Source organism: Ambystoma mexicanum, chromosome 4q, assembly GCF_040938575.1.
Source record: "Ambystoma mexicanum isolate Mex_15411 chromosome 4q, UKY_AmexF1_1, whole genome shotgun sequence".
Taxonomy (NCBI): domain Eukaryota; kingdom Metazoa; phylum Chordata; class Amphibia; order Caudata; family Ambystomatidae; genus Ambystoma; species Ambystoma mexicanum.
The window spans coordinates 1,131,487,600-1,131,511,737 of NC_090928.1; the positions used below are offsets into that span (position 1 = coordinate 1,131,487,600).

Genomic DNA, 24,138 nt, shown 5'->3' on the forward strand with positions numbered 1-24,138 from the left:
CCGGGGTTCTGCTGACGCTGGCTCGTAGGAGGGTTGCCATGGCCTGGGGCCGAGGCCCCCCCCCTTTCATTCGCCGCCTGGCGCAGAGACATACTTTACTACCAAGATGTAGAAACAGACTTCATCAAACTCCTACCTTTGCACGCCCGTCCACCGGACATTTGGGGCCCTCTGACGCTGTTCTTGATGGGCGAAGCGGAGGAACATGGATCAGACACCTCAGACTCGGAGGGTACTCCTCGGTGAGGTCAAGCCCATGGCATTTCCACTTCCTCGGAACGAATGTCTGGAGAAGCACATTTCCAGCTAAAGAGGGCACTGAACTCAAGAAAGGGGGGTGCAGGAGGCGGGGGGTGGGGGGACACGGGGTGGGTCCTGGGCTACGGCGCAAAGTTTAATGTCCACCCTAATGTGGGTGTGAAGTTGTATTGTGGTTTAAATACCAAAAATAAAGTTTATAAAAAAAAGAAATTAAATTAACAAATGCAATCTAAAATGGATGCCTTTCCCTACTGTCCAGTATATAAAGATGGACAGACAAGTCATCGACTCGGATACCTTTTACTTGTCACCTGACCTAGATACTGGTCACCATTGGCCATATTCCTCATTACACCTGCTGTACATGTTTATGAACCAATACTTGAGTCCAGAGTCTTAGCCAGTTCACATCATGTTGCATAAAGCTTCACTCTGAGGCTTTCATGGTCACAGAGAAACACGACACATACCTATAAATCACGCATAATTCAGTTTATACGTATTAACTTAAAGGGAAAGGATATCAAAACTATATGTGAACAAAATGCTATAAATGCATATTACTGCAAGCAATCATGTAATATGGGTAGAAAGCTTAATTAAAACAAATCTGCTCCCGCAGTCCTAGTCATAGAAAAAGCAAGAACAGTGTGCTTGGGCCGTGTGCCTCTGCATACCATGCCAGCTCACTGTTATTTATAAAGCTGCTTAAACACTATGGCAGTCCTGTGCCAGCTATTCATTTGAATTCAAAACAATTTGCTGTAAGGTGACTGCGAAGGTCGCTCATGCTGGCTATACCCACACACTGCTCCAGACAGCCTGCGTGCCTTTGCTGCCATGCGGCCACTGTAATAACCGACAGCACGGCCGCAGAAGGGTGGGCGGCTCAGACATGTGGGGCTGGCAGCAGCTCGGCATGGGCAACTAAGCAGTTCAGCGGGTAGGCAGATGCATATGTGCCAGTGTTTGCGATATGGCTGGAAAATGACGCACAGCTCTGGCTTCGTCTTGCCACTTCAGGAAGAGGCACTGGCAAGTTCATTAAGGGTCCTGGCAAGTTGGGTACTGCCCTACTCTCCTGCTGTGCAGCCCGTATGGGGTGCTCTGATACACAGGTGCATGCCAGGTCTTCCACTCATCGAGTATGAAACACACCTAACGTGACAGGAATAATTGCTGCAAAGTCGCCAGTACCTACCATTAGAGGGTTAGAGGGGCGCCCGGCACAGAGGGCGACAGAACAGTCACCTGCCAGCACAACCACGAGAGCAAGACCAAGGAACAGGCCAGGCAAAGGAGGTGTGTCTGTGGTAACCTTTACAAGATCTTGCTGCATTGTTTGATGGACACGTTCATCAGTGCAGTCCTTCTTTTGTATGTTTTTGTCCATAACTTTACTACAGAAAGAAAGAACTTTCAATCTATTTTCTGTGAACAGATGGTAAACACGTTCCACTTGCCACCTATAAGATCAGAGAAATAAAAACGAGGGTGATGTGCTTAAAGAAGCAAAACAAAGAGGTGATTGTTGGAATGTTTAGAATTAATCCTACACTGGCAATTGCTCTGGGCAACCCTCCAGACCATCGTTCTTTGCGTGCCAAGCCATTACACAAAGAGGAAAGACCATATGCAAATCAGGCTTGGTCCCACCCCCAAAGGGGCAGTCCAGCCCAAACTGCTAGGTCACATCCATTTTGCACAAGGCCACAAGGACCCCTAGACATGCTTCGGTCTCATTGGGCATCATCAGTATGGAGTAGCTTACTGTTCTGTCTCTAGAACCAGCAGGCACGGGACCCAGGTCTGGGCATACCCGTCCCACTCGGGGTGACTATAGCAGAGGGTGTCAGAGGTTAAGATTAATTCTAAACCTTCCAGCCATATGTGTTAAAAGAAGCAGTTAATCGTGATGTCTCGTTTCATGATAACTAGTTTGTTGCGCTATACTGATTTATATTTGTAGATTGAACATCTGCCATTGTTAATGCATTCATCAGTCCTATTGAGCAGGTGAAAACACTTTTGCTGACACTGAGGAGCAGAAGTGGTTGGCAAGTTGCTACCCTGACGTGGCAAAGGTTCGTTTGGAAATATTTGAGCTCTGACTCTTGTGTTTTCACAAAGTAACCGATGGGCATAGGGAGACCTAAACGGGTACTAACAGTTAGGTTGTGAGAAATTAGGACCACATAGTTGAAGAGGGAGATGCAGTCAGGATGGTAGCGGTGGGCAAGGCAATGAATCAATTTAAAGGAGTAGAAAAGATGGAGTGGTTTTGCATATTTATGCCATAGTAATTGGTTATTTATAACGCGCATAATACCCAGAGGTTTCTATGTGCGACCCGGGGATCGAACCTGGTCCGTGTCTTGCTTCCAAGGTGAGCGCATTGCCTCTGAGCTATCCTCCCGCGACTGTGACTGTAGAATGTTAAGGTGGAAGAGGTTGTGGGTAGGATGTAGGGGGTGCATGTAACAAAGTTTAGAGCTTTGTTAAGGGGGAGAAAGAATGGGGGAGGGGAAGGAGTGGACTACGAATCAGGTTTGCTTTGAACCCAGGAAGATATGATTGAGTTTAAGGTCGCCCTTAAAGAGGACCCAAAGGTTGAGAGCCAGCGGTGATGGAATGAGGATGGCAAGAAAAAAAAGGAGAGGGCATGGGAGAGTATGGCTGGCATTAGGAGGCTGCTGGTGATGGGTTCCAAGATAGCACGAGTGAAGGAGGTAAAAGAGAAAGATCTGGATATGGTCAGAAAAAAGTCTGTAGTGAAAGACAAAGCATGAAATTAGTTTAGCCAGGAAGGCAGTATAAAGAGTCAAACGCATTCAGTCCCAAGAGTGATCCCGAGGGACGCCCTCTGGATGCCTTGTGGGGGAGGAGGAGACAGAGTTCCAGGAAATAAAGAATGTCGGAGGTTGGAGGCTATCCAGGCAAGTAAGATGTTCTTGAAGTCAAGGGAGGAAAGTGCTTGGAGGTAGGAGGGATGATCATAGTTACTAAGCCTGCCGATAGATCAAGCAGAATGGAGTGGAGTGTGGCGAGCAGTGGTCAGAAGAATTCAGAAATTAGAGAGCAGTTTCCACTGGGTTTTTGTTCCAGAATCCAGATTGGATGGAGTACCATAGTGAACATCTGAAGATAGCTGATGATGCAGTTAAACACAACGCTCTCAAGGATTTTGAGTGGTGAAGGTGAAGAGAGGGAGAACGGCCCGGCCCTGTATCATGAGAAATTGTTGGGATGTGCAGTGCTGATTTCTTGTACGGGTATGAACAAGGTTTTTTGTAGCAGGCAGGGAAGATACCCATTGATAGAAAGATTTAAGATGCAGGAAAGGGAAAGGAGGCGACGGGTGCATGGGTCAATAGGAGCAAAGGATTGATTGTCTGTGCCGACCAATATATTTCTTTTGGGGGTACAGATGGTGTAGGTAGTTTGCTAGCAGTGGAACACCTATTTAAGTGGGACACTGGGCTTTTGGTGTCCTGTAAAGGCGTCAGGTATGGAAATATGATCAACAACGCTCAATCTGTTAGCCACGTAGGAGCACAAAATCCTAAACTGTTTTGAGACCAATTCACCAACTAGAAAACAGAACTAGGCACAATGTACAGACTGAATGAGCATTTGTGTTACCAAGTTTTGCATTAAACCCCTCACTACCTTTAAGCATCATGGGTCACAGTGGCAGCCACATAGCAAATGCAAACACAGCAGCAAAATACTATTGTTTCCTTGCAGGCCAACGAGGCACACGTGCAAACATCTCCTCATTAATATTCATGAGGCAGTCAATATGTTCCTAATTTCACAAAGACCTTTCACATAATGCAGCATGTCTATGTCCTGCATACGGTAAAGGACTGACCTAATTGGAGCACCTCCGACACAATGCAGGATTTCTAAATGCTGAACTGGAGAAAGGAGTGGCCTAATTGGAGTGCTGCACTAAGCATACAATTTGCTGCAAACAAGTAAATTAGTAGATTTGGTCCAGCATAGAATGATACTATGTCCATGAACTGGAGAGGAATATACATGTCCTACACTTAATTGGAACTGAACATCTTTTTGAAATTGTAGAGCCACAGAGAGGGCAGTATAACATTGGACATTGCTCCACAGAGAGTACACATACCAAGCACAATTACTTTAGGTGTATGGGTGATATGCCCTCTGGTCTATATCTGAGGAAAGAATTGTCAGAAAGGCAAATGAGTGTATTATTCAGATGTACAGAACTGTAGAGACCAATAACATACCATGCTGTGGTGGGCATTTAAAGTACTGGACACCCCCAACACATCCATTATTCTTTCCTTCCGGCTCGTCCATCTCAATGCCAGCCCACTGTCCACTGGCAAACTCGGTTGGCCCGCAAAATCTTAATGTACCAACCTGAAAGAGTAAAGAAGAATGTTGGCGCTAGAAACATCAAAAGAAAAAGTTACCTTTCGGGCGAATCCGGTACAGCAAGGGATCTGAGCTAGTTTAAACTCTGGGTAGGGACCGGGGTCTCTGGTTTTATTCCTCACTCAGAAATTGCCTCACAGAATGCTGTTTAACAAAATGTGTGTGCACCTCCCATGTGTGCCACTTGCTCACCTCCCAACCAAACAGATGCTCACAATTCAAGGTCCACGCCCCTAGACAGAAGTAAACAGAGGTCAAGATGGGTGTGTGAGGCATAGGAGGCTTTAATAAAAAGAGCGTCTTAAGATAATACCAGAGTTGCAATCAAGGCAACTTCATCGAACAGCTATTGCCCGGTGCCCCACTATTCGCAACCAGTGGGAGATTGCCACAGTATAATTATGACAAAGGAGGGAACATAGAATCTGATAAACAATTGGTAAGTACTTCCAGGTTGAAAAGAGCATCATGTTCACTAATAAGTGACGCGGGCCACTCCCCTAATGATAGCACCATGAGGCACATACCTACAAAAAGTCATCACTTCTCCCTTTGGTCTAATGAAACCAACACTGATTCAGGAAATATGTAACTGACAAATGCGTTAAACGCACAAGGTTATCCTGGAGTCATCGCAATGGGACCAACATAGGCAGACAAAAAAGACGCCGCAGATCCAGATGAAAACAGCGTTCAGAAATAACTAGTGTCTTGTGAACAGCCAGGATTTGAAACACACCCTCCACAGAGGAAGCCTGGGGAAAAACGTGCCAATAAACTCTCAACTGGTATGTGATGAAAAATCTACTGTTAAAAGAAACAAATCGAGTAGTCTGAACAACTTTGTTGTGAAGGGAAATAGTTTAAACCTATGAAAAAGTAAAAGTCTGCAGCTTCTCACTACTCTGACCGATGAGGCCACTATCAGGAAATGGTTCAAGAGTGAACGTCCGAGATTGTGGAGGCCCTCTGTGCAAATGTTTGTGCAGTCGTCTTGAAATGACCAAGATAAAATCATAAAGCGGAGTAGGATCTTCCCTCCGTAACTGGGTGCAGGATCTTTCAACAGTGGGAATATGTGGAATAAATCTAAGAAGTATTGTTGGTCTGGATTGCCCCATGTTAAAAACAGGAGTAAATCATCAAGCAACCAATCACAGCTGTGCATCCAAAAACAACTCTGACAACGCTGCATGCTAAAAAGTTATATGACGCCATGCTGCAGAGCCCAGTGGCACTATATTAATCCCCTTCTTTAATATTTAGACCAACCTACATTATTTTTAATTCTCACCATCAGCCTGTTTTTAGAATGATCAAGGCGATTAAAGGCAATACCTCAGGATCCAAGTGCTGAAGTTGAGTCAAAAAATGGAGTGTGTGCTAAATCAGCAGAGACAGAACCCTGGGCCCATTGGAAGGCAGGGGAATTACCCTAGTAACAAAGTGACATGCAAACCGGAATTGAAGTCCAAACTAGAGCAATCAGGTTAAACAAGTAACTGAAAGTGAGCTTAAACTTACGAGTCTTTTGGCTCCTGGTGGAATGGAGCCGAATGCACTTCAAAGCTCCCCTGATCAGTCCAGGAGAAGCGAGCCTGCCCATTTTGTAATGGGGCAGATGAATATGCAAGTATCACCTTTGCCCATACTCAAGTACCTATTCCTGTCCCTCTCATCATTAGCGTACAGGTGAGAAACTATACCAGCTGAGGGAGCCCTACCGTCCCATGAATCTAGGGGTGAGAGACGAGACAACCTAAGGCAGGTTTCAAGATACTTTAAATGGTCAATGCACACGCCTCTGCCATAAAGAATTAGTTCAACACTAGTAGGTATTACAGGTACATATCAGAAGGCACAAGTAGTGTGTTGTGTATAACATAGAAAGGAGGAGGATTCTGGATTCCCAAGAGAGGGACTCATAACAATGATAAGGCAGATGGAATTGTAGGCAGGTTAGATGCAGCATAAACGGGCAGGAAAAACAATGTATGGCAAATGGACAAGGTGAATTTAACATACAGACACAAATATAGGTATCTGATATGGAGGCGTGAAGCGCAGCAGAACAGCCATTTTCTCTAGGAGAGAGGCAGCAGCAGGCCTAGTATTTAGCAAGACATCAAACAAGATGCTTAATTCATAAGGATGCATTTATTTTAGAAGCTTTGATGCTGCCCAGACAGTAGGTCGTAGCAAGCGCCAATGTCAGATACATGGAAGGGAGCAATGGATGCGCAGAATGCAAGGATGAGATCAGCTCCCAGGGTGCAAAGTTTATTAAGTTCCAATAAGAGCACAGTCATTGATACCCAGGTGCACGAGATCACAAATGAATACAGCATGCACTTTATAATTAGCCCAGTAAATAGGAAGACATTAATTTTCTACCATGGTCCCCTAATACGCGATCAAGATGTAAAGAATACTGGCTATTCATTATGTACCAAGCACAGATGAGACACCTGCTGAACTCCCTAGCTTACACACAGACATGAGATGATGCATAAGGCCATATACAAAGGAACAGCTAGGTCACGTGGCCTGAGAATGATGGGGAGTACGTTTAATTGGAATTATTCCAGACCATGGACTTCTCTCTTCCCCTACCCTAGGAGTCTCTCATATCTTGATATCTCGTTAAAGTGTCCAATGTTTGAGAGTAAAGTGCCAGCCAATAGAACTCTCTCTTGCTACACCAATCATGATGAATAACGCCAGCCAATTAGTGGCCAATGTAATGAGGTAGTGAAACTATTATCTATGATGGGTTGGGCTCATGAAGAGCCATCAAAGATGAATAAGCCAATGAGGAAATTAACACTTATTTATTATATATCAAGATATCAACCAATCCTAACCACTTATACATTTTGTAACTGATATCGTATTAAGAAGTCAATGCTTACGTATTTTTAGCACACAATCCACTCACATACATAGTAATGCTGAGAGCTACTTGTATGCTGTCCCTGCCGAGATTCAAGGTTTTGAATAAAGCTGGGTTTTACCATGTATTTAGAGTACTCCGTTATTGAGTATTGCTTTTACTAGCAAACTGGGCCCCTCTCTACAATTTACTGCTGAGAGATGAAGGGAGATACTCCAGGGACAGACCTCCGCTCCCCGCCCCCCCTCGCCCGCCAAGTTTGAAACCCTAGGGAGAGAACTTCATGGCATAAAATAAGAAGTATTGTATTGCAATTTGCCATTTAAAACAATAGGTTTTTAAATTGTTTTCAAATTTGTTTAGCACAACTGGCAATTTAAGCACCTTCTTCAGAGGAAAGGCAGCTCATTCTGCAATGAACTCATCCTCACATCTCCATGGCCCCTTCCTTTGTCACATCAAGCTGAAAGAATAGTGGAGAGTGAAGTAAGAGTGGACGAGATAATTACTTCTCTTAAGTGCCAAGGACATGTCAGAGTGTTAGCCAAGAAATGTTTAGTTTCTTTTCAAATTATTACAAACCAGCAGTAAACATGATGTCTTTATTTATTTACCATATCCCGTTTTCCCAGGGCCAGTATTTCTATCAAAGTAAGTCCTGAAATTCCATACCTTAAAATCTAAATTGCTCCATTTCAGATCATTAACAGAAGGAGCCATAAAAGGTCAAAGGAACGTAATTATAGCAAACATAATAAACCTGAAACATATAGCGATCAGTTCACACATTTAAGTACAGCAGTGCATTGCTGGTTCAGAAGATGGATGATCAGCTGGTCTCCTGGGAGAAGGCAGAGTCTGCTACTTCTCAGACCCCTTACACAGTGAACATGGACAGCAATACATAAGCCTATTGAGCCAATAGTCCCTCGTGAGACCCCCATGTTCCTTTGTCTCACCTCCCTTATTTACTCAAATGGCCCCAGCATCCCAGCCAGCTTAGGTAGTGCAAGGCGAACACCACCCTTAACTCAGTCCACCACTGCCATGACCCTGAATATGGCGTTCAATGCGATGGGCTTCCTCCACCACCACTCATTTCAGCATATATCTCCACCAATTCTCAAAACGTGTAAGGAGTGCATCTGTCCCGCATTTAACAAAACAATTTTTACAAAATCCGTCCCAATGCCACCACTTTTCTCCATAACTCATCTTTCCTCCAGATAGGCAGGAAGCCCAAAATAGAGATCTTCAAGTGTAGGTTAACCCACCATATTCGAGCAAGCCCTTACCAAGTTTAATTTGGTTGGTCCACCTGAACGGTGCACCTTTAGGGGAGTTAGTTTACATAATATACACTTGCAAATCCTTTGGCTAATGCCTTCCATTCACTTTCCACTTTTTTGATAGTACACTCGGTGCTCTTTTCTGTCCATGCAAATGTTTTAAGTGTGTTTTTGTGAACGAGACAGGCACACTCATGCTAATGAATCTCTGATTTTGAAAATATGAAAATATGAATACTCTATCACAGTCTTTGGGTCAGCCTACAATGTTCAACACGTATGGGGACCGGGGCTTGGCTTTTGGTGAAATTTCTACACATCAATAGGAACACTGAGGACACGTTGAAAATAGCGGTGATATGCATGCTCAAAGCAGTGCAGCCTTACCTGATGTTTAACTGTACATCAGGATTTCGGATCTCAAATCAGCTAAAAATTGGTTCTCTTGTATTCCAGAGTAATTGGAGTCTATTCGTCTGAGACGTATACACACTACACTCCAGTGTTTTTCTACACACGATTGCGGTCAAGTCCCAGTGACAAATCCCACCTCTGGGATAAAAAGGTTCGTAGAAATTTAGTATTTTTGTTGTGACACTGGTTGACCTAAATACGGCTATAATAGCAATCCCTTTTCACATTTACCCATGGGAATCTACGGTGTGAACACACCGACCAATCGGAATCATTAGCAACCTTAGCCCTCAAGATGGACTCTTGCTCAGTCCGAAACGTGTTGGCAGAACAATGAAAGATTGGTGCTATTTGGGACAATTTATAGTCAAACCAAGATCCTCTCACATGACTAAAGGTGGATGTTGTGAACATTAGTCAAGAAAACCATTGCAGATGTGCTTGCAATATACCTTGGATGACAGAATTATTATGTTTGTGTGTCTAATGTTGAAATCTACGCCGAGTGAAGGCGGCCTTCCTTACAAAAAGAAGTTTTTTGCTTTGATATATGTTATAAGGTGCGAATTATGTAATAATTGTTCGAAGATAAATACCTTGAGTATTTGAATTAAAAATATTTAGTTTGAAACAGGTTGTTTTGAAACGGATTCCTTGTGTACCTGGCAAAGTCAAAACACAAAATTACAAGCTAAATCGTGTATATATAACTGAATACTTTCCTCCTTTTGAGGACAGTGAAATTATTTAGTTCTCCTTTTGAAAAAAAACACAAATTTAGGCTACTGGAGTATCGTTTATTGTTTATATTTCTGAACCTGTATAAATTACATACATGGGACTTAGGTTCCTTAGGAGTGCATATGGGGCTATCGCGTAGCGATACACGATTTTATTTTGCAAGTTTAATTTTGCTCAATTCATTATACTCAGTACGATGAAAGTCCGGGTCGAACATGCCGCAGGATTCAAACATTCAAAGTGCAAAGAGGCCCATGTGAGAGGGAAGCACTAACTTTGTTACTTCTTTTGTATAGCAGGAAAGGAACGGTTAGTGGGCATAGTTTTGACTTTTTTGTTATGTAGCTTCTCTGTAGCCAGAATTCCAACCAACCGTCAACTGCCCTCAAACTCCTTGACATCCTATTGCATCAATTAACATGTCGCTTTAAATTCTCTACTCTGACAAAGTGGCAGATGGCTGCAAACTACAATTTTCTACATAGTCTGACCAGTTCCCTCCATCATGTAACTCCATAAATTCTGCCGAATCTCTACATTTGTCTTTGCATCCTGTCACAGATGGTGTCATAATTGTAATGGTAGACAGTTAAATGTAGTGTCTGGGTTAAAAACAGGCTTAGGGAGTGGTGCTATGGCCGTCCATCTCTTTCTCATCTCCCTTGAGATGCCCACCCTGGCCTAAATGTCCAACCCCTGGTTAGTACTACAGATCGGTAACCCCTACTGCCTTGTCTCTGGTCTTATGCTGAGGTGATTTCCCTGAATGCTGGATCAGACTCCCTCCGGGAATTCCTAGCTGTCCTTAATCTATCCCACGTACTGTTCTACAGTGAGTTACTCCCCTCCCTCCACTTCTACTCCCTTCCTTCTACTACTGCCCCCCTCCTTCAACCCCACTAGACATACACCCTCCTTTCACCATGTAATAGTCACTTGGCATCTACTCCTTACACTTACTTCTATCACCTGCCAAACAAACATGCACACTCATTATGCAGTACCAAACTCACAAAGCCAATACCTCACCATTTTTCAATAAGCCTCTCCACTCTCCGCTGCTCCTTCCTTCCTCCTGCTGGTCTCTTAGTCCACCTCCACCTCTGACCTCACCCATATAACCCACACTTTACTTTTCCTGTCCCATTTAAATGTCCCTCCTTCTGTCCCGATTATCCAGCTTTCGCTAGCCAATCCGGTTCTACCTTCCCCTCCTGGAAGGTGCATGTACAAGGAGATATTTTCAAAAATTGGGCTTAAGGTGTTACATTTGCAATATGCATTAAATAGTGGGCTAGGACACTCCCACTTTCTCTACACAGGCTCTCGGCATAACAAAGGTAATGGGGTCCCAATAGGGCAATGTTCAAGTTCATGTTTCAGGGTTCCCCCGGTAGGCAGGTTGGCCAGGGTGCCCAGTGTGTCCCAATGTTCCTTGGTTTTCTAGGGATTAGCTTGTGTATGCGGGTATCCTCCGCAGCTTCTGGGCGGCCCTGCTCTGTATCCCTGAATGTCGAGTATGGCAGCGGCTTGCTCCGTCGCCTCCCTTTCTCGTTTTTGAGCATCTCAGTGTGGACTCTGCTGTGATATTGATATTTTATTTATATCGCGCTCATACACAAGTGTTCTGCTTTCCCTGCTGTCCGGTTTGCTGGCACACCTCCATTTTCTTCCATCTTGGCGATCTCTGCAAATGAAAGAAAACACTGGCAAGCATTTTGGCAATGAGGTATTGCATGATGCAAAGGTGTACTGCCAGCATATAAAGTGGCACCAAGGAACGGGGCAAGGCTTAGGTCCCCCACGCCCCAGGTGGCCTTCCCCCCCTTAGGGCCAGGACTGGCTCTGGACTGCTTTGTGGTGAGACTCCCCCTCTTGACAAGGGCCGCATGCTGTCCTGGTCACATCGCACATAATGAACACATCTGCTACACACTGAGCTCGATTTTTATGCAAAGTCGCGAAGAGTCATGCCTAGCCATCTACAGAACTACGGTTAACACTCAATCTCTGATTCGCATACATCATATTAGATTTTTAGACAAAATTATATCCATGGCTGGTCGAAGGTCATCTTGTCCATACTATCATGCCATTAAGCCTTTCTACTGCAAGACCATTCTTCCTACTTAGTCACCAGCTCTGACCCGGCTCTAACATTGTGAACTTGTTGTGTAGGATTTCCAAACTTGCCTACCTGACGCATCAAGTATATAGGGACACTACCCTGTACAACACTGACTGCACCTAACTTCATGTTTTCAGAGCCTTTGGTGTTTTATGTGGTTACCAACAAAATTCTTATCACAATCAGAAATCGGTAAAGGGTAGCAAAAAAGTGGACTATAGGTACCGGAATTATTCAAATTAAAATGGGTTGGGAAAATGCCTCTGTGACCCCATTCTAAAGAGGAGTTTCCCTACATAAAACTAAGGATCTGATTGTGTCAGGATGTCAAACTAAAAAGCCGTCCTTGTGTCCAAAACGTCCTAACCAGACCCTCACACTATAAACAAAATAAAGTGAGAAAGGAAATGTCTTCAGGCGGATATTTCGAAAAAGTGTCCGTAAATGAAAATTAGAATGGCTCCAACCAACAAAAATATTCTCCAGGATGAAAAGAGCTTGGAGCCAGAGGGTGGATCCCTTCACTAGGATTCTTGAATGGGATGGCAATTTCTCTTTACTAACAGTTGCTTTTTGCCTCTCCTTGATTCACAATACTCCTGTTGAGTAACAGGTTTTGTAGTAAGCTTTCTTTAACGCAAGTTTCTTCTTTGTCTAACAAACAATGTCTTTTTTTAACATTTCTTCTAGATTTGCAAATTGCATGGAATGCTCTCCTGCCAGGACTTCTGTGGCTTCAATTGCCTGGTATCTTTCTCTTGCCAGGACGTCTTATTTGTTTTACAGTTACTCAGCATCACCAAAACTTCATATACCGTTCTTGGTTCGGTATATCTGTCTGTTTCGTTCAAACCTCCCCCTCCCCCATTTGCATTTCCTGCTTTCATGTTATTGGGGCTTGCATCTGCACTTTGCCTTTTCTGGTTTCAAACAAACAACCTTCTTGTTACTGTATTAGAAACCTCATAGCATTCAAATTGTTGTTGGCTCAGTCGCCGAAATGCACCAGGGACCCCACTTGCATTGGGCTGACTCACCGGCTCTCCGCAACATCTTCGGTCTAGTTTGCGCTTTTGCGGCGAGGCTCTGCCGCTCGCTTCCCACTCTGGGTTGTTCAGACATCCTTCTGGCTTCCTTTGTGGCTCAGCTGTCACACGCCTACTTCCCCTCTGCCTTTTCGAGCTGCCGAGCACCCAGGGTCTATCTCACTCCATCTCCACGACACGTCCTGGTCATGAACTGCGTATTTCCTTTTTGGCTGGTTAACTCCACTGCTCCGCACAACTGTATTGTGTCTCCAGCGTACACAATCCTCTGCAAAAGATCACACGTCTTCTCCTGAACCACCACACAGTGCGGTTGCCATCTTTAAATGGCCATGCACAGGTGCTTTCATTAAGCAACTAGCACTCACATTGAACTTGATGCTACTGTTACTTTGCACCAACTCCTTCATGCTCCTTTTCTCAGTGGTGGTTGTGGGAGTGAGAGTCCATGGCTGTCATTGGACATACATTTTTGGATAGTCTCTCAATTGTTTCACATGAAAGAACAGTCACATAAAAAAGGTGAACCAGAAGCAAAAATTGTTTTGTTGGAGCTTTTATCCTTCAAGTCATAGGTGGGAGCTTGACCTAAAGAATTGTAGACCCCACCCACATTCCCACGTGAAATGGATCTTGTGTTGATCCAAATGGCAGGAGACGTCCCCACGTTTGTCTGTCTATTCTAATAATTTGGCCTTAACGTAGTCACAAATGACGGTAAACAAAGCCATTTGGTGAGACTTTCAAACTCCATTCTGTGTCACCCTAAAACGCCAGCTTTTTCTAGGCCTGTCATGATTTCTCAAAAGTCATCTCTCACTCTGTCCAGTGCCGGTTCCATGTGTTAAAAACACAGCAAAAATGGCAGTTTACACATAAAATCGCGGCAAAAAAGCTGTGGTTTTGCCGCCGCAATCCATATAAAGGATGCGGGTGACACCCCGGTAACCCACAGACCCATTATAGCATATAAGTGGAGCCGGGGGACACCCCCGCTCCACTCAAATGGTATAACCGGGTACACCTTTACCTGGGTCAAACCTTGGCATTCTTGCCACTATTTTTTTTGCACTGGCAACATTTTTGCTGCAATTTTATTACTGCATACCCCAGCGCCATGCACAGAAAGCCGAGCCTCACCACTCATCTCCTGGCAGCTGCGCACAGACCCATTTCTCACGGAAGCGCTTGGCCATGTATTGTTCCAAATATTCAGTATCCTTCTCTTCCTCCGAGCTCATTGCCCTGCGTGTGACTGGAGCAAACCCTGGCCTGCATGCTCATCCGTCTCCACAGACCTGCCTGTGCCACCTCGACCCCCACCTTTAGAAGTTACAGCTTACAGACCCTTTGCCCGCATTCTCCACTCTCTTTGAACGTAACTGTTGGAAGACCCTTCCCCCTGGACCACCCTAAATTTCCCACCATAAAACTAATCCTGTGTGATTGTATATCCGTCTCTAAACTAACATCCATCCATCCATCCATTTTGTTTGAATCGTGAGGCACCAGGGAGAATAAATGACAGGTCAGACCCTGTAGATAAGGCACCTGGGAGAAGGGCCACAGGTACCCTTGCCCTCATAAAGGCTGGGTTAGAATGTGCATATATTGGTCCACATTTTATAGCCACCTCCATCTAAGTAATGGTTTCATGTCTAGCATTATTCTTTGCATTTCAATGGTCATTGTGTAGTTTAGATTAGTTAGGATTGTGACACGTTGTGAACTAAGCCTGACCTTTACCCTGTGAAGATGAGCCCAGCTGACCCACGTGCCAACTGACCACCGCAGCCACAGCAACCAATTAGAACTTGACATCACCTACACTCGATACTGCGCTGTTTGGGCCAACCAACCGAAACTGCCATATTGTACTATGTTGTTACATCACTCATGACGATTTTTGGTTCATAATGTGCTGCCCGTGTATTGTTGGGCAGAGCGATCTCAGGGCAGCAGAGTTCTCTGCGTGCATATTTTAATGATATAAAGCTTTGTTCAACTTGCAATATATCTCCTGGTCTCATTCCCTACTGGGGTGCATCCTTTTATTTGGTTTATTTTGTATCATGTTGGGACTAGGCGCCTTCAAAGTCGTGACCTGTCCAACGTGATATTTCTTGACGTCCCCATACTGCAGAGAGATCCGGGCCTTCCCCAGGAGGGCCAAACGCTACCTACGGTCAGCAGAATTCTACAAAAAGCATAAACTCTTGAGCAGGTTCTGTGGGTCCCAGCTTTGCAAATACCCAATAGCTCGCCGGGCAGGGCCCGCCACGGGGAGGCCCCCGTTCTGGATAAACCGCAAACGGAGGCTCTTGGAATACCACGGACACGTGAGTGTTGACTGCAACAAGAATTACAGGGGGAGGGGAGTATGAAGGGTATGGAACAGATTTAATTAAGGGAACAGCGTTATGGGTTGGGTTGCGTACGAGTGAATAGAGTGATTGTTGAATTTAATGAGATTGTTCTTTTTTTTTTTCCATGGCCATTAAGTCTTTATATGAGTAAGGTGATGAAGTAGGAGATACGGGAACCTAGCTCCGAAAGGGGGTGGAAGGCAGCGCCGCATAGCACTGTCCGGACCAGTGCAGGAATAGAAGTGGAGATGACGAAAAAGTAGGAGCTGCACATATTTGGAGGGCTCGGGAAAATAGTAGCAGTTCTTTTAACTACCTATAATCTTTTGGAGGAAGGCCCAGGAGGGATGGAGGTGATGTGAATGTTGAATGGGAGTAGGGAAACAAATTCTTTACTAACAAAAGGCTGGGGTATAAGGGACAGAATTTAAGGTTTCATGTTTATGTTCAACGTTGTTAGTAAAATGTGTTGGTCCGTTATGTTTAAATGTAAATTGGTTAAATGTTTTTGTGCTTCTATTTGTTATCATTGCAATGCATAAGTAATTGATCTATTCATGAAATTGAAAGCATAAGTGAAATATTGAAGGTTGAAGGGTAGTGGTATAAGCACGTAAATATACACACTTTAAGAGGAAAAGAAACACAGTAATACCATAGGTTTAGATACGCCACTTTCGCATTTCTGTAAGCACCTCCCTCTCTATAGCGACAAAATAAAGAAATAGTAAGGGCGATGGTTGACGGAAATAAAAGGGGAGGTGCCACCCCGGGTCTGGCCAGAAGAGGGGTCTTTTGATAAAGTAGTATTGGACCATGTAGAGACATACTTAATGGCTAAGTATAAGGGGAAGAAACTTCAAAATAGGGGAGAAATGTTGATTTGTAGAGGTTGTTTGAAGAAGCACCCGCTACAAATGGCAAGGGAAAAGAACCAGAGGCCCCAACCATACCAAAGAGCGAGGCAGGGGAAAAAGATAAGGAAGGGGCAGAACCAATTAAATTATAACCACTAATCACAAGACCAGCTGAAGGGTATTGTGACCCCCTGTATATGCCACAACCCAGCGCACCGACCACACCAGCAGCTGGACCACCTCCCCCATATGCCCCAGATTTGGAAGTATTAATGATGAATACACCGGCTGATTTAGCTTGATTGCGGACATTATGTGAAACAGCATTGCCAACTTCAGCGGGAGGGCAGCCACAGTTGCCGCCCCCATCACAAAGGTCCACTGCACTACCAGAAGATGAGTAGAAATCTGGAGATTTCCTGTTCCGAATAGACAGTAAACCAATCAGGAAGGTTTGGGTGGAACGAGAAGGAGAAACAATGAGCACAGGATATGACACAGTAGCATCAGATGGGGAAGAGGAACGTTAGAGCGACTGACAAGTTGGAGGAGGGGGCAGTGGGAGGACCACAACAGATAAATGGGAAGGAAGGCTTTGCAACAGACCAGGGCGAATGGCAATAGCAAAAAAGAAAGGAGTGAAGATAAAAGTGAGGTCAAAATTGCAAATGCCTCTCATTCAAGAGTGCAGGGCATCCCCATTACGTCCCTTGGGTGCTGATGGAAAAAATAAACTTACTAAAAGCACTCCCTCCACTCTCGGGGGGGGGGGGGGATGGGCGGGAAAATGGATATAAAAAAAGGAAAAGCATTCGACTTGGGAATCCTCCCGTCCCCTGCACACATTTAAGTGTTTGGAACAAGTCCAATAATGTTATTTTTATGTATACAAAAAGTATTTCACAATAATTAACAAACGGATGTCAATAGACAAGAATGTACAAAAATATTTCTTATGTAACACAAACAATGTGATTCAATTCTTTCAAAATGAAATTAACAACATGAAAACACATCAATGGTATCAAAAGAGCACATCAAGTTTAGAGAGAAAGTGTGCATATAAAAGGGGTTTATATATGTGTGAAATCCAATTCACTTGGCGACGCGTTTCGAGGATGTTTTCCTCTTCATCAAATGGCCCAAATTGGATTCTTTAACAAAAAACAGAAGAATAGTTATTTAGTTACTTATAAATCTGGAAACTATTAATCAATTGCAACGAGTTAAGTAGATGTACAATTTAAATGTGTTGTTCTCAGTTGCTTTAAATACTGCAGAATTTCCTTCATTGTCGAAATAGACATGTATATAGCTTACTCAAATATGGTAATTCGGTAAATGAAATGCTTTTCCTGAACAACATAAAAGTATCGGCTGAGTACTAATCACTCTGTGGGACTAGCAGTATACGGAGTGCAAGGACCTAGGGGAGGAGGACAGGGTGCATGTTGGTCGTTCAGGACGTGGGGCCATTTTGCGAGAGAATGTTGCACATGTTCTATGGCTAACTATCGGAACAATCAGAGATACCAATATGGACACCCACACCCAGGGGGCACCTATGGATTTCCCACGGGACGATATGCACAGGAGGAGCAAAGCGACAACAGATACACAACAGGGCCTAATGCACCCAGAAGGCCACGCAAAACATACATATGCGTCTCACATGTCAAAACCAGATGGCACAAACGCATGCCAACCCCTTAGTTACCACGGCAAATGGTGCGCCAGCACCGTTTCGGGGAGCATGTATGCTCGGCAACAACGTTTTCTCTTGCCCGGAAACAGACACTCATCCAGATTATGACAGCCCACAGAGAGCCCTTGTGTGTCCAGGCCTATCGACTACACAAGCAACCACTGGTGGGGGCAGAGTTAGGAAACAAGCAGTTCATCTTTATGGTGGGCTCGGGGGCAGAGAAATCATGTCTATGTGAAGGCTAGTTTCTGCTAGCTGGAAAAAATCTCAAGACGCAGGGATTCTCTGGGGCTGTGGTCACGGTTCCTTACACTAAAGATTTGGATGTAAAGGTAGGGGGTAGAACAGTGAGAGCACCCCTACTGTACCATGAAGACTCACCTAAATTCAATGGAAAGGGATCTCCTCAGTAAACTCAATATGACCATTATTTTCACAGAGAGGGGTGTGGTATATTCAACACCTGGCATGTGCTCCCTACGGATGATGTTAATAATACAAACAACAGCAAATGAAACAGCAGTGCAAGGAATTCCCACCAATGCAGATCTGTTGATATATGGCATACAGGTATTAGCAAGAGCAGTGCCAGAAATAACACGGAAAGAGTGGAGAGAAGCTTCTGATTATGTTTTTGGCCCCGTAGCAACACCCGACATACTACCTGGTACAGTGCTCTCACTAGACTTGCAGGGAGTGCAGGTGTCGGCAGACCGTATTGTGGCGATTGGACTGGACACGCACGGGTGTGAATGACGAACAGTGTTATGCATAGATCCAAACAAAGCTTTGTGCGAATTGACAGATGATGAGTTGTTCACTGACTATGTCCATGACGGAGAAATAATAATGGAAATATGTATGCCCTGTGACATAATGGTACAGAACAGATGGGTCACAAACCCCCTCATGGCTATCGTCAGAGCACTGCCGTCATTTTTCAATAAAGACTTGTAGCAGGTACCACTGCAATATATATATGGACCACCAATTCCCATGATGTAGGGTTATTAAAAGAAGTGACCCCATAAAGATAAAAATAAAGCCTGGAGCAGTGCCTGCCAGGTTAAAACAATACCCTTTGTACAGAGAAGCAGAAAAAGGAATATGTGAAACAATTTATGCATTACTCCAACAAGGTATTATTGTCCCGTCCAACTCCCCATGTAATACTGCAATTTATTCGATTAAAAAAGCAAAGGGGGGGGTATGGAGGATGGTGCAGGACCTTCGCCCACTTAATGTCATTGTCCAAAAGGAATTTCCTCTTGTGCACTATTCCAAAAAAAGGCAACACATTTCACTGTAGTGGATTTGAAAAATGTTTTCTTCTCAGTCCCCCTTGATCCAGATTCACAATACTTGACGGCATTCACACTAGGGGGTGGTGGGGAGAAGATACGAACATTGAAGATTGCCCCAGGGGTATTGTGAAAGCCCAAGTATTTTCAACAGAATATTGCATTAAGACCTTGGCAATATTGCAGTGCAAAGAATAATAACTCAGCACATCGATGATCTGCTAATATGCAGTGAGGGGGAAGAAATGTGTAGGAAGGATACCATTCACTTACTTACCTTATTGGCACACAAAGGGTACAAAGTAGACAAAAGTAAACTGATTTGATTTGAGCTTTGCTTTTTTGCACGCAACAAGCACACTAAACTGCATTCAAGTGCAGATGTTAACTATATACTGAACAATAAAATGTGCACATTATTGCGAATGGGGGCAGGGGGTGACTTTATTTGAATAGGAAAGTTTTTAGTCTCTTCCTGAAGATTTCCGACGGACAAGCTCGGATGTCCCAGGGTAACTGATTCCAGATTTTTGGCCAGAACACAGCAAACCTCATATCCCCTTTATATACCCTTTTAGTCCGAGGTACACACATCAGAAGTTTGTCCTTGGAACGTAGATCGCTTGTTGGGTGAAAGGCACACACTTTGGTTGCAACACCAGGCATGCCACCTTAAATTTAATGCGATCTTCAACCTTCAGCCACTGCAATGATCTACGTAGGGAACATGGCCCTGCTTCACTAAGTGCCCAATGAGCCTAACTACTGCATTTTGTGCCTTCTGTAATCCGTTGATCTGATTACCTGGCAACCCTGCTAGAAGGCTACTACAATAGTCTAGATGTGAGAAAGTTAAGGCACCCACCACTATTGGCTGGTCCTCCTTTTGTAATAAATGGAAGCATATTTCTCAACACTCGTAATGATTGGTAGACTGCCTTCACTTTGGCACCCACCTGTGCTTCTACAGTATTGTCTCACAGAGGTATTGTACCTGGGTCAGATAGTGTCCAAAGACGGCAAAAGGATCATACCTGACAGGGCTGCCACAGTGCATGCTGCAGCAAGACCTCACACAGTGAAAGACATGCAGAAATTCCTTGGTATCTGCAACTATTGACGAGCATGGATTCTAGATTATGCCGCATATAGAAAGCCCTTGCTGCAGGGACTAAACAAGGTCCATAAAGAAAACAAAACAATAACATGGACTCCAGAAATGCACACATCATTTAACACATTGAAGGAAATGATTTGCACCGCTCCCGTCCTTGCCACACCCGATTTTGAACAGGAATGTATTCCTGTTTTCACACTTAAACGGCACATTAATGACAGCGGTATGGACACAAAAAACATCTTTGGGACATAAGCCATTAGCTTATTACAGCGGTACTGAATCCGTGATGCAGGGCCAATTTGCATGTGAACAAGCCCTTGCAGCCACTACCTTTGCTATTAAAAGATCTCCACAATTGTGATGGGTTGTTCCGTCACGTTGTTTGTGGAACACTCCTAGTTCTCCATCCTCGAACGCTCTAAATCAACACTCACAAAGAGCAACGGCGTATGAAATTATAATATCAAGCCCAAACATTCATGTAGTGCATTGTAAAACAGTAAATCCAGCCACCTTTCTCACAGAACCATGCATGTGGAAGACATGCAAAATCACGATTGTGCCACGTATGAAGGGGAAGGAGACGACATTCCCAAAGCAAATGAAAATGCACTAAGTGAAGGAGAGGTGTATTTTGCAAATGGGTTGGCCTCAATATGGCCAGAAATATGTGAAAAACATGTGGGAGCAGCAGTAGTAAGATTGGAAGAAGGAGAATATGAAATACTGGTATAAAAACGTTTGCCCATGCACTATTCAGCACAGTCTGCCAAATTGGTTACACTAATAGAAGCACTCCATGCAGCTAAGGGTTGTGCAGTGACTATTTATTCAGACTCAGCATACTTAACCACTATAGTACATGCTGGGTTGTCTAGGTGGAGAAGAAGGGGGGGGTTCAGGGGGTCTCCAGTACAACATGCTGAGCTTTTGAATGAACTGATAAAAGCACTCGCAGAACCATCGATGGTAACGCTGCATGCAGAATGTGTACAGAAAAGTAAAACAAGATGAGAGGGAGGATGGATATTAACCAGGTTACTCACCGTAGTGGCCACCTTACTCTTAGCCCATAGTCCCCTTTCCTCCATACTTATGGGACATCTCTCCGTCCTGTGGGACGGGACCGGAGCACTTTGTAAAAAGCATCCAAAATCTTTTTTCAAAAATGTGTCCTTCCTCTCTTTCTTGCGTGGGGCCCGGCACGTGGCCATAACCCCGCCCACCTTGGCTCCGTCCCGCGCATCACCCATCAGGCCTTTTCTATTGCCAGGTCAGAGACCTATTAGCAATAACAGAGGAACCTTATTAGAGGGGACGGCGGGCGAGCGTATGGAGGAAAGGGGACTATGGACTAGGAGTAAGGTGGTCACTACAGGGAGTAACCTGGTTATACTCCTACATCCCGTCCCCTTTCCTCCATACTTACGGGAGATTCCCAAGCACTCCTAACAGGAACTACGGGTAGATGGAAATACCCCTTACTGAAAAAGGTTCTTCAGCACAGCCTGACCAAACTGAGCATCAGCTCTTGAGCTCATGTCAAGACAATAATGCTTACAAAAAGCAGATGGGGAGGCCCAAGTAGCTGCCCTAGCGATGGACTCCCAGGGGACATATTTCTGAAAAGCAACCGCAGCTGCCTTGCCCCGCACCAGGTGTGCATTAATACCCTTAGGAGGTTTCAGCCCTTCGACGGTGAAAGACTCCGTAATGCAGGCAGTGATCCACCAAGAAATAGTCGCCTGCTTACCCTGAGGGTTACCAAAAGTCACAAACAGTTGGGAAGAACTCCTAAGCTCGGAAGTTCTGTTCAGATAGAACTTAAGAGCCCTTCTGACATCGAGACAATGAAGAACCCTTTCTGCCTCTGAGGTAGGGTTCGTAAAAAAGACCGGCAGGGAGATTGACTGATTCAGATGGAATTCAGATACCACCTTCAGCAGTAAAGCAGGATTCGTCCATAGGACTACCTCATGCTTGTGAAAGACCAAAAAGGGATGCTCCACCGAGAAAGCCTGGAGCTCGCTAACCCGCCTTGCTGATGTAACGGCGACCAAAAAGGACACTTTCCAGGACAGGTACTTGAGGTCCACCGTGGCCATTGGCTCGAAAGGCTTATGACAACGCCGTCAGGACTACATTTAGATCCCACGACGGGTGCGGACTACGAATTGGAGGATAGAGGCGTGTCAAACCAGCAAAATGCCTCTTAACCACTGGATTACAAAGAGAGTAAGAGCATTGGTCCGTAGAAAGGTAAGCGGAAACCGCTGATAGGTTAAGTTCTGCATGACAGAACATGGACACCCGACTCTGCTAAGAAAGATACAAAGGACAGCACTGTGTCAATTGTATCCCCCCTTGGTTCCAACTGCTTGTCCAAACACCAATGACAGAACCTGAGCCATTTGCATCTGTACTGGGACCTAGTCGAGGGTTTACTGGCTGCCTGGATAATACGCATGTTATCTGCAGACAAGTTAAGATGTTCTAAAGACTTGAACTCAGGCACCATGCCGCCAAGCTGAGCGATTGTGGGGAGGGGTGCCACAGCTACTGTTCTCCCTGATGCAGAAGATCGGGGGTCACTGGTAACCTGATCCGTGGATACACCGACAGGTGTTGAAGTTCCGAGAACCAAAACCTGGCCGGCCACCAAGGGGCTATGAGTAGAAGGGAACAGTTCACCAAGTTCTTCAGCTTCCAAATTGCTCAGTGGACTAGAGGCAGAGGCGGGAAGGCGTAAGCTCTCATGTTGTTCCATGGAATCTCGAGAGCATCCCCATAGAGGAGGCTCCCAGCCCCCCTCTGGAGGCACACGGAGGAAGCTTCTTGTTTACCGCCGTAGCGAAGAGGTTCACCTCAGGTGTGCCCCAACGCAAGAGAATCCATTAGAGGACCTCTGCCTTCAACTCCCACTCGTAGCTGACCACTGTCTGCCGGCTGAGGGCATCCGTTGTAACATTCAGCTGGCCTGGGATGTGCACTGCAAGCAGCCAAACGCCATGAAGCACAGCCCACTCCCAGATCTGGATGGACAGGTCCACAAGAGGCGGAGACTTTGTTCCCCCTTGCTTGTTGATGTAATACATTGACACTGCATTGTCCGTGCGTATGCGGACCACCTTGTTGGCTATGATCGGTCTGAACGCCCTGAGCGCTAGGAATATCGCCAGAAGCTCTAAATGATTTATGTGGATGAGCTTGTACTGAGGCAACCAGAGATCCGAGACCTGAAGAGGATCTAACGTCGCACCCCACCCCAGGAGGGAAAAGTCCGTCATGATAGTCACCGTAGGGGCTGGGTCGTGAAACCCCGCACCCACTGACAGGTTGCTGAGAGATGACCACCATTCCAGGTCCACTCTCATGGAAGCCGGAATCATTATCAGCTTGGAATCCGGGTCCATAGCCCGACGCCAAGAACTCCGAAGAGCCATCTGAGTCCACCTCATCTTGAGACAAGCAAGAGGAAGAGCCAACACGCACGTGGCCATGAGGCCCAGAAGCCTCTGGAACCACCAGGCCGATATGCTCTCTGACTGTGCAAACATCTAATACGTGGCTAACAGATCCGCCATTCTGTCCCTGGTCA

The 24,138-nt window shown here is 45.0% G+C and overlaps 1 protein-coding gene across 6 annotated transcripts in view; it reads right to left on the reverse strand.

Moving 5' to 3' along the window:
- CLIP4 (CAP-Gly domain containing linker protein family member 4) overlaps positions 1-24,138 on the reverse strand; it is a 609,451-nt gene that overhangs the window by 360,456 nt on the left and 224,857 nt on the right. For all 6 annotated transcript variants that reach the window (XM_069608715.1, XM_069608714.1, XM_069608711.1 and 3 more), the window contains exon 8: positions 4,530-4,665. In XM_069608715.1, coding sequence (XP_069464816.1) covers positions 4,530-4,665 — 136 coding nt within the window. The remainder of the gene's footprint in view (positions 1-4,529; positions 4,666-24,138) is intronic.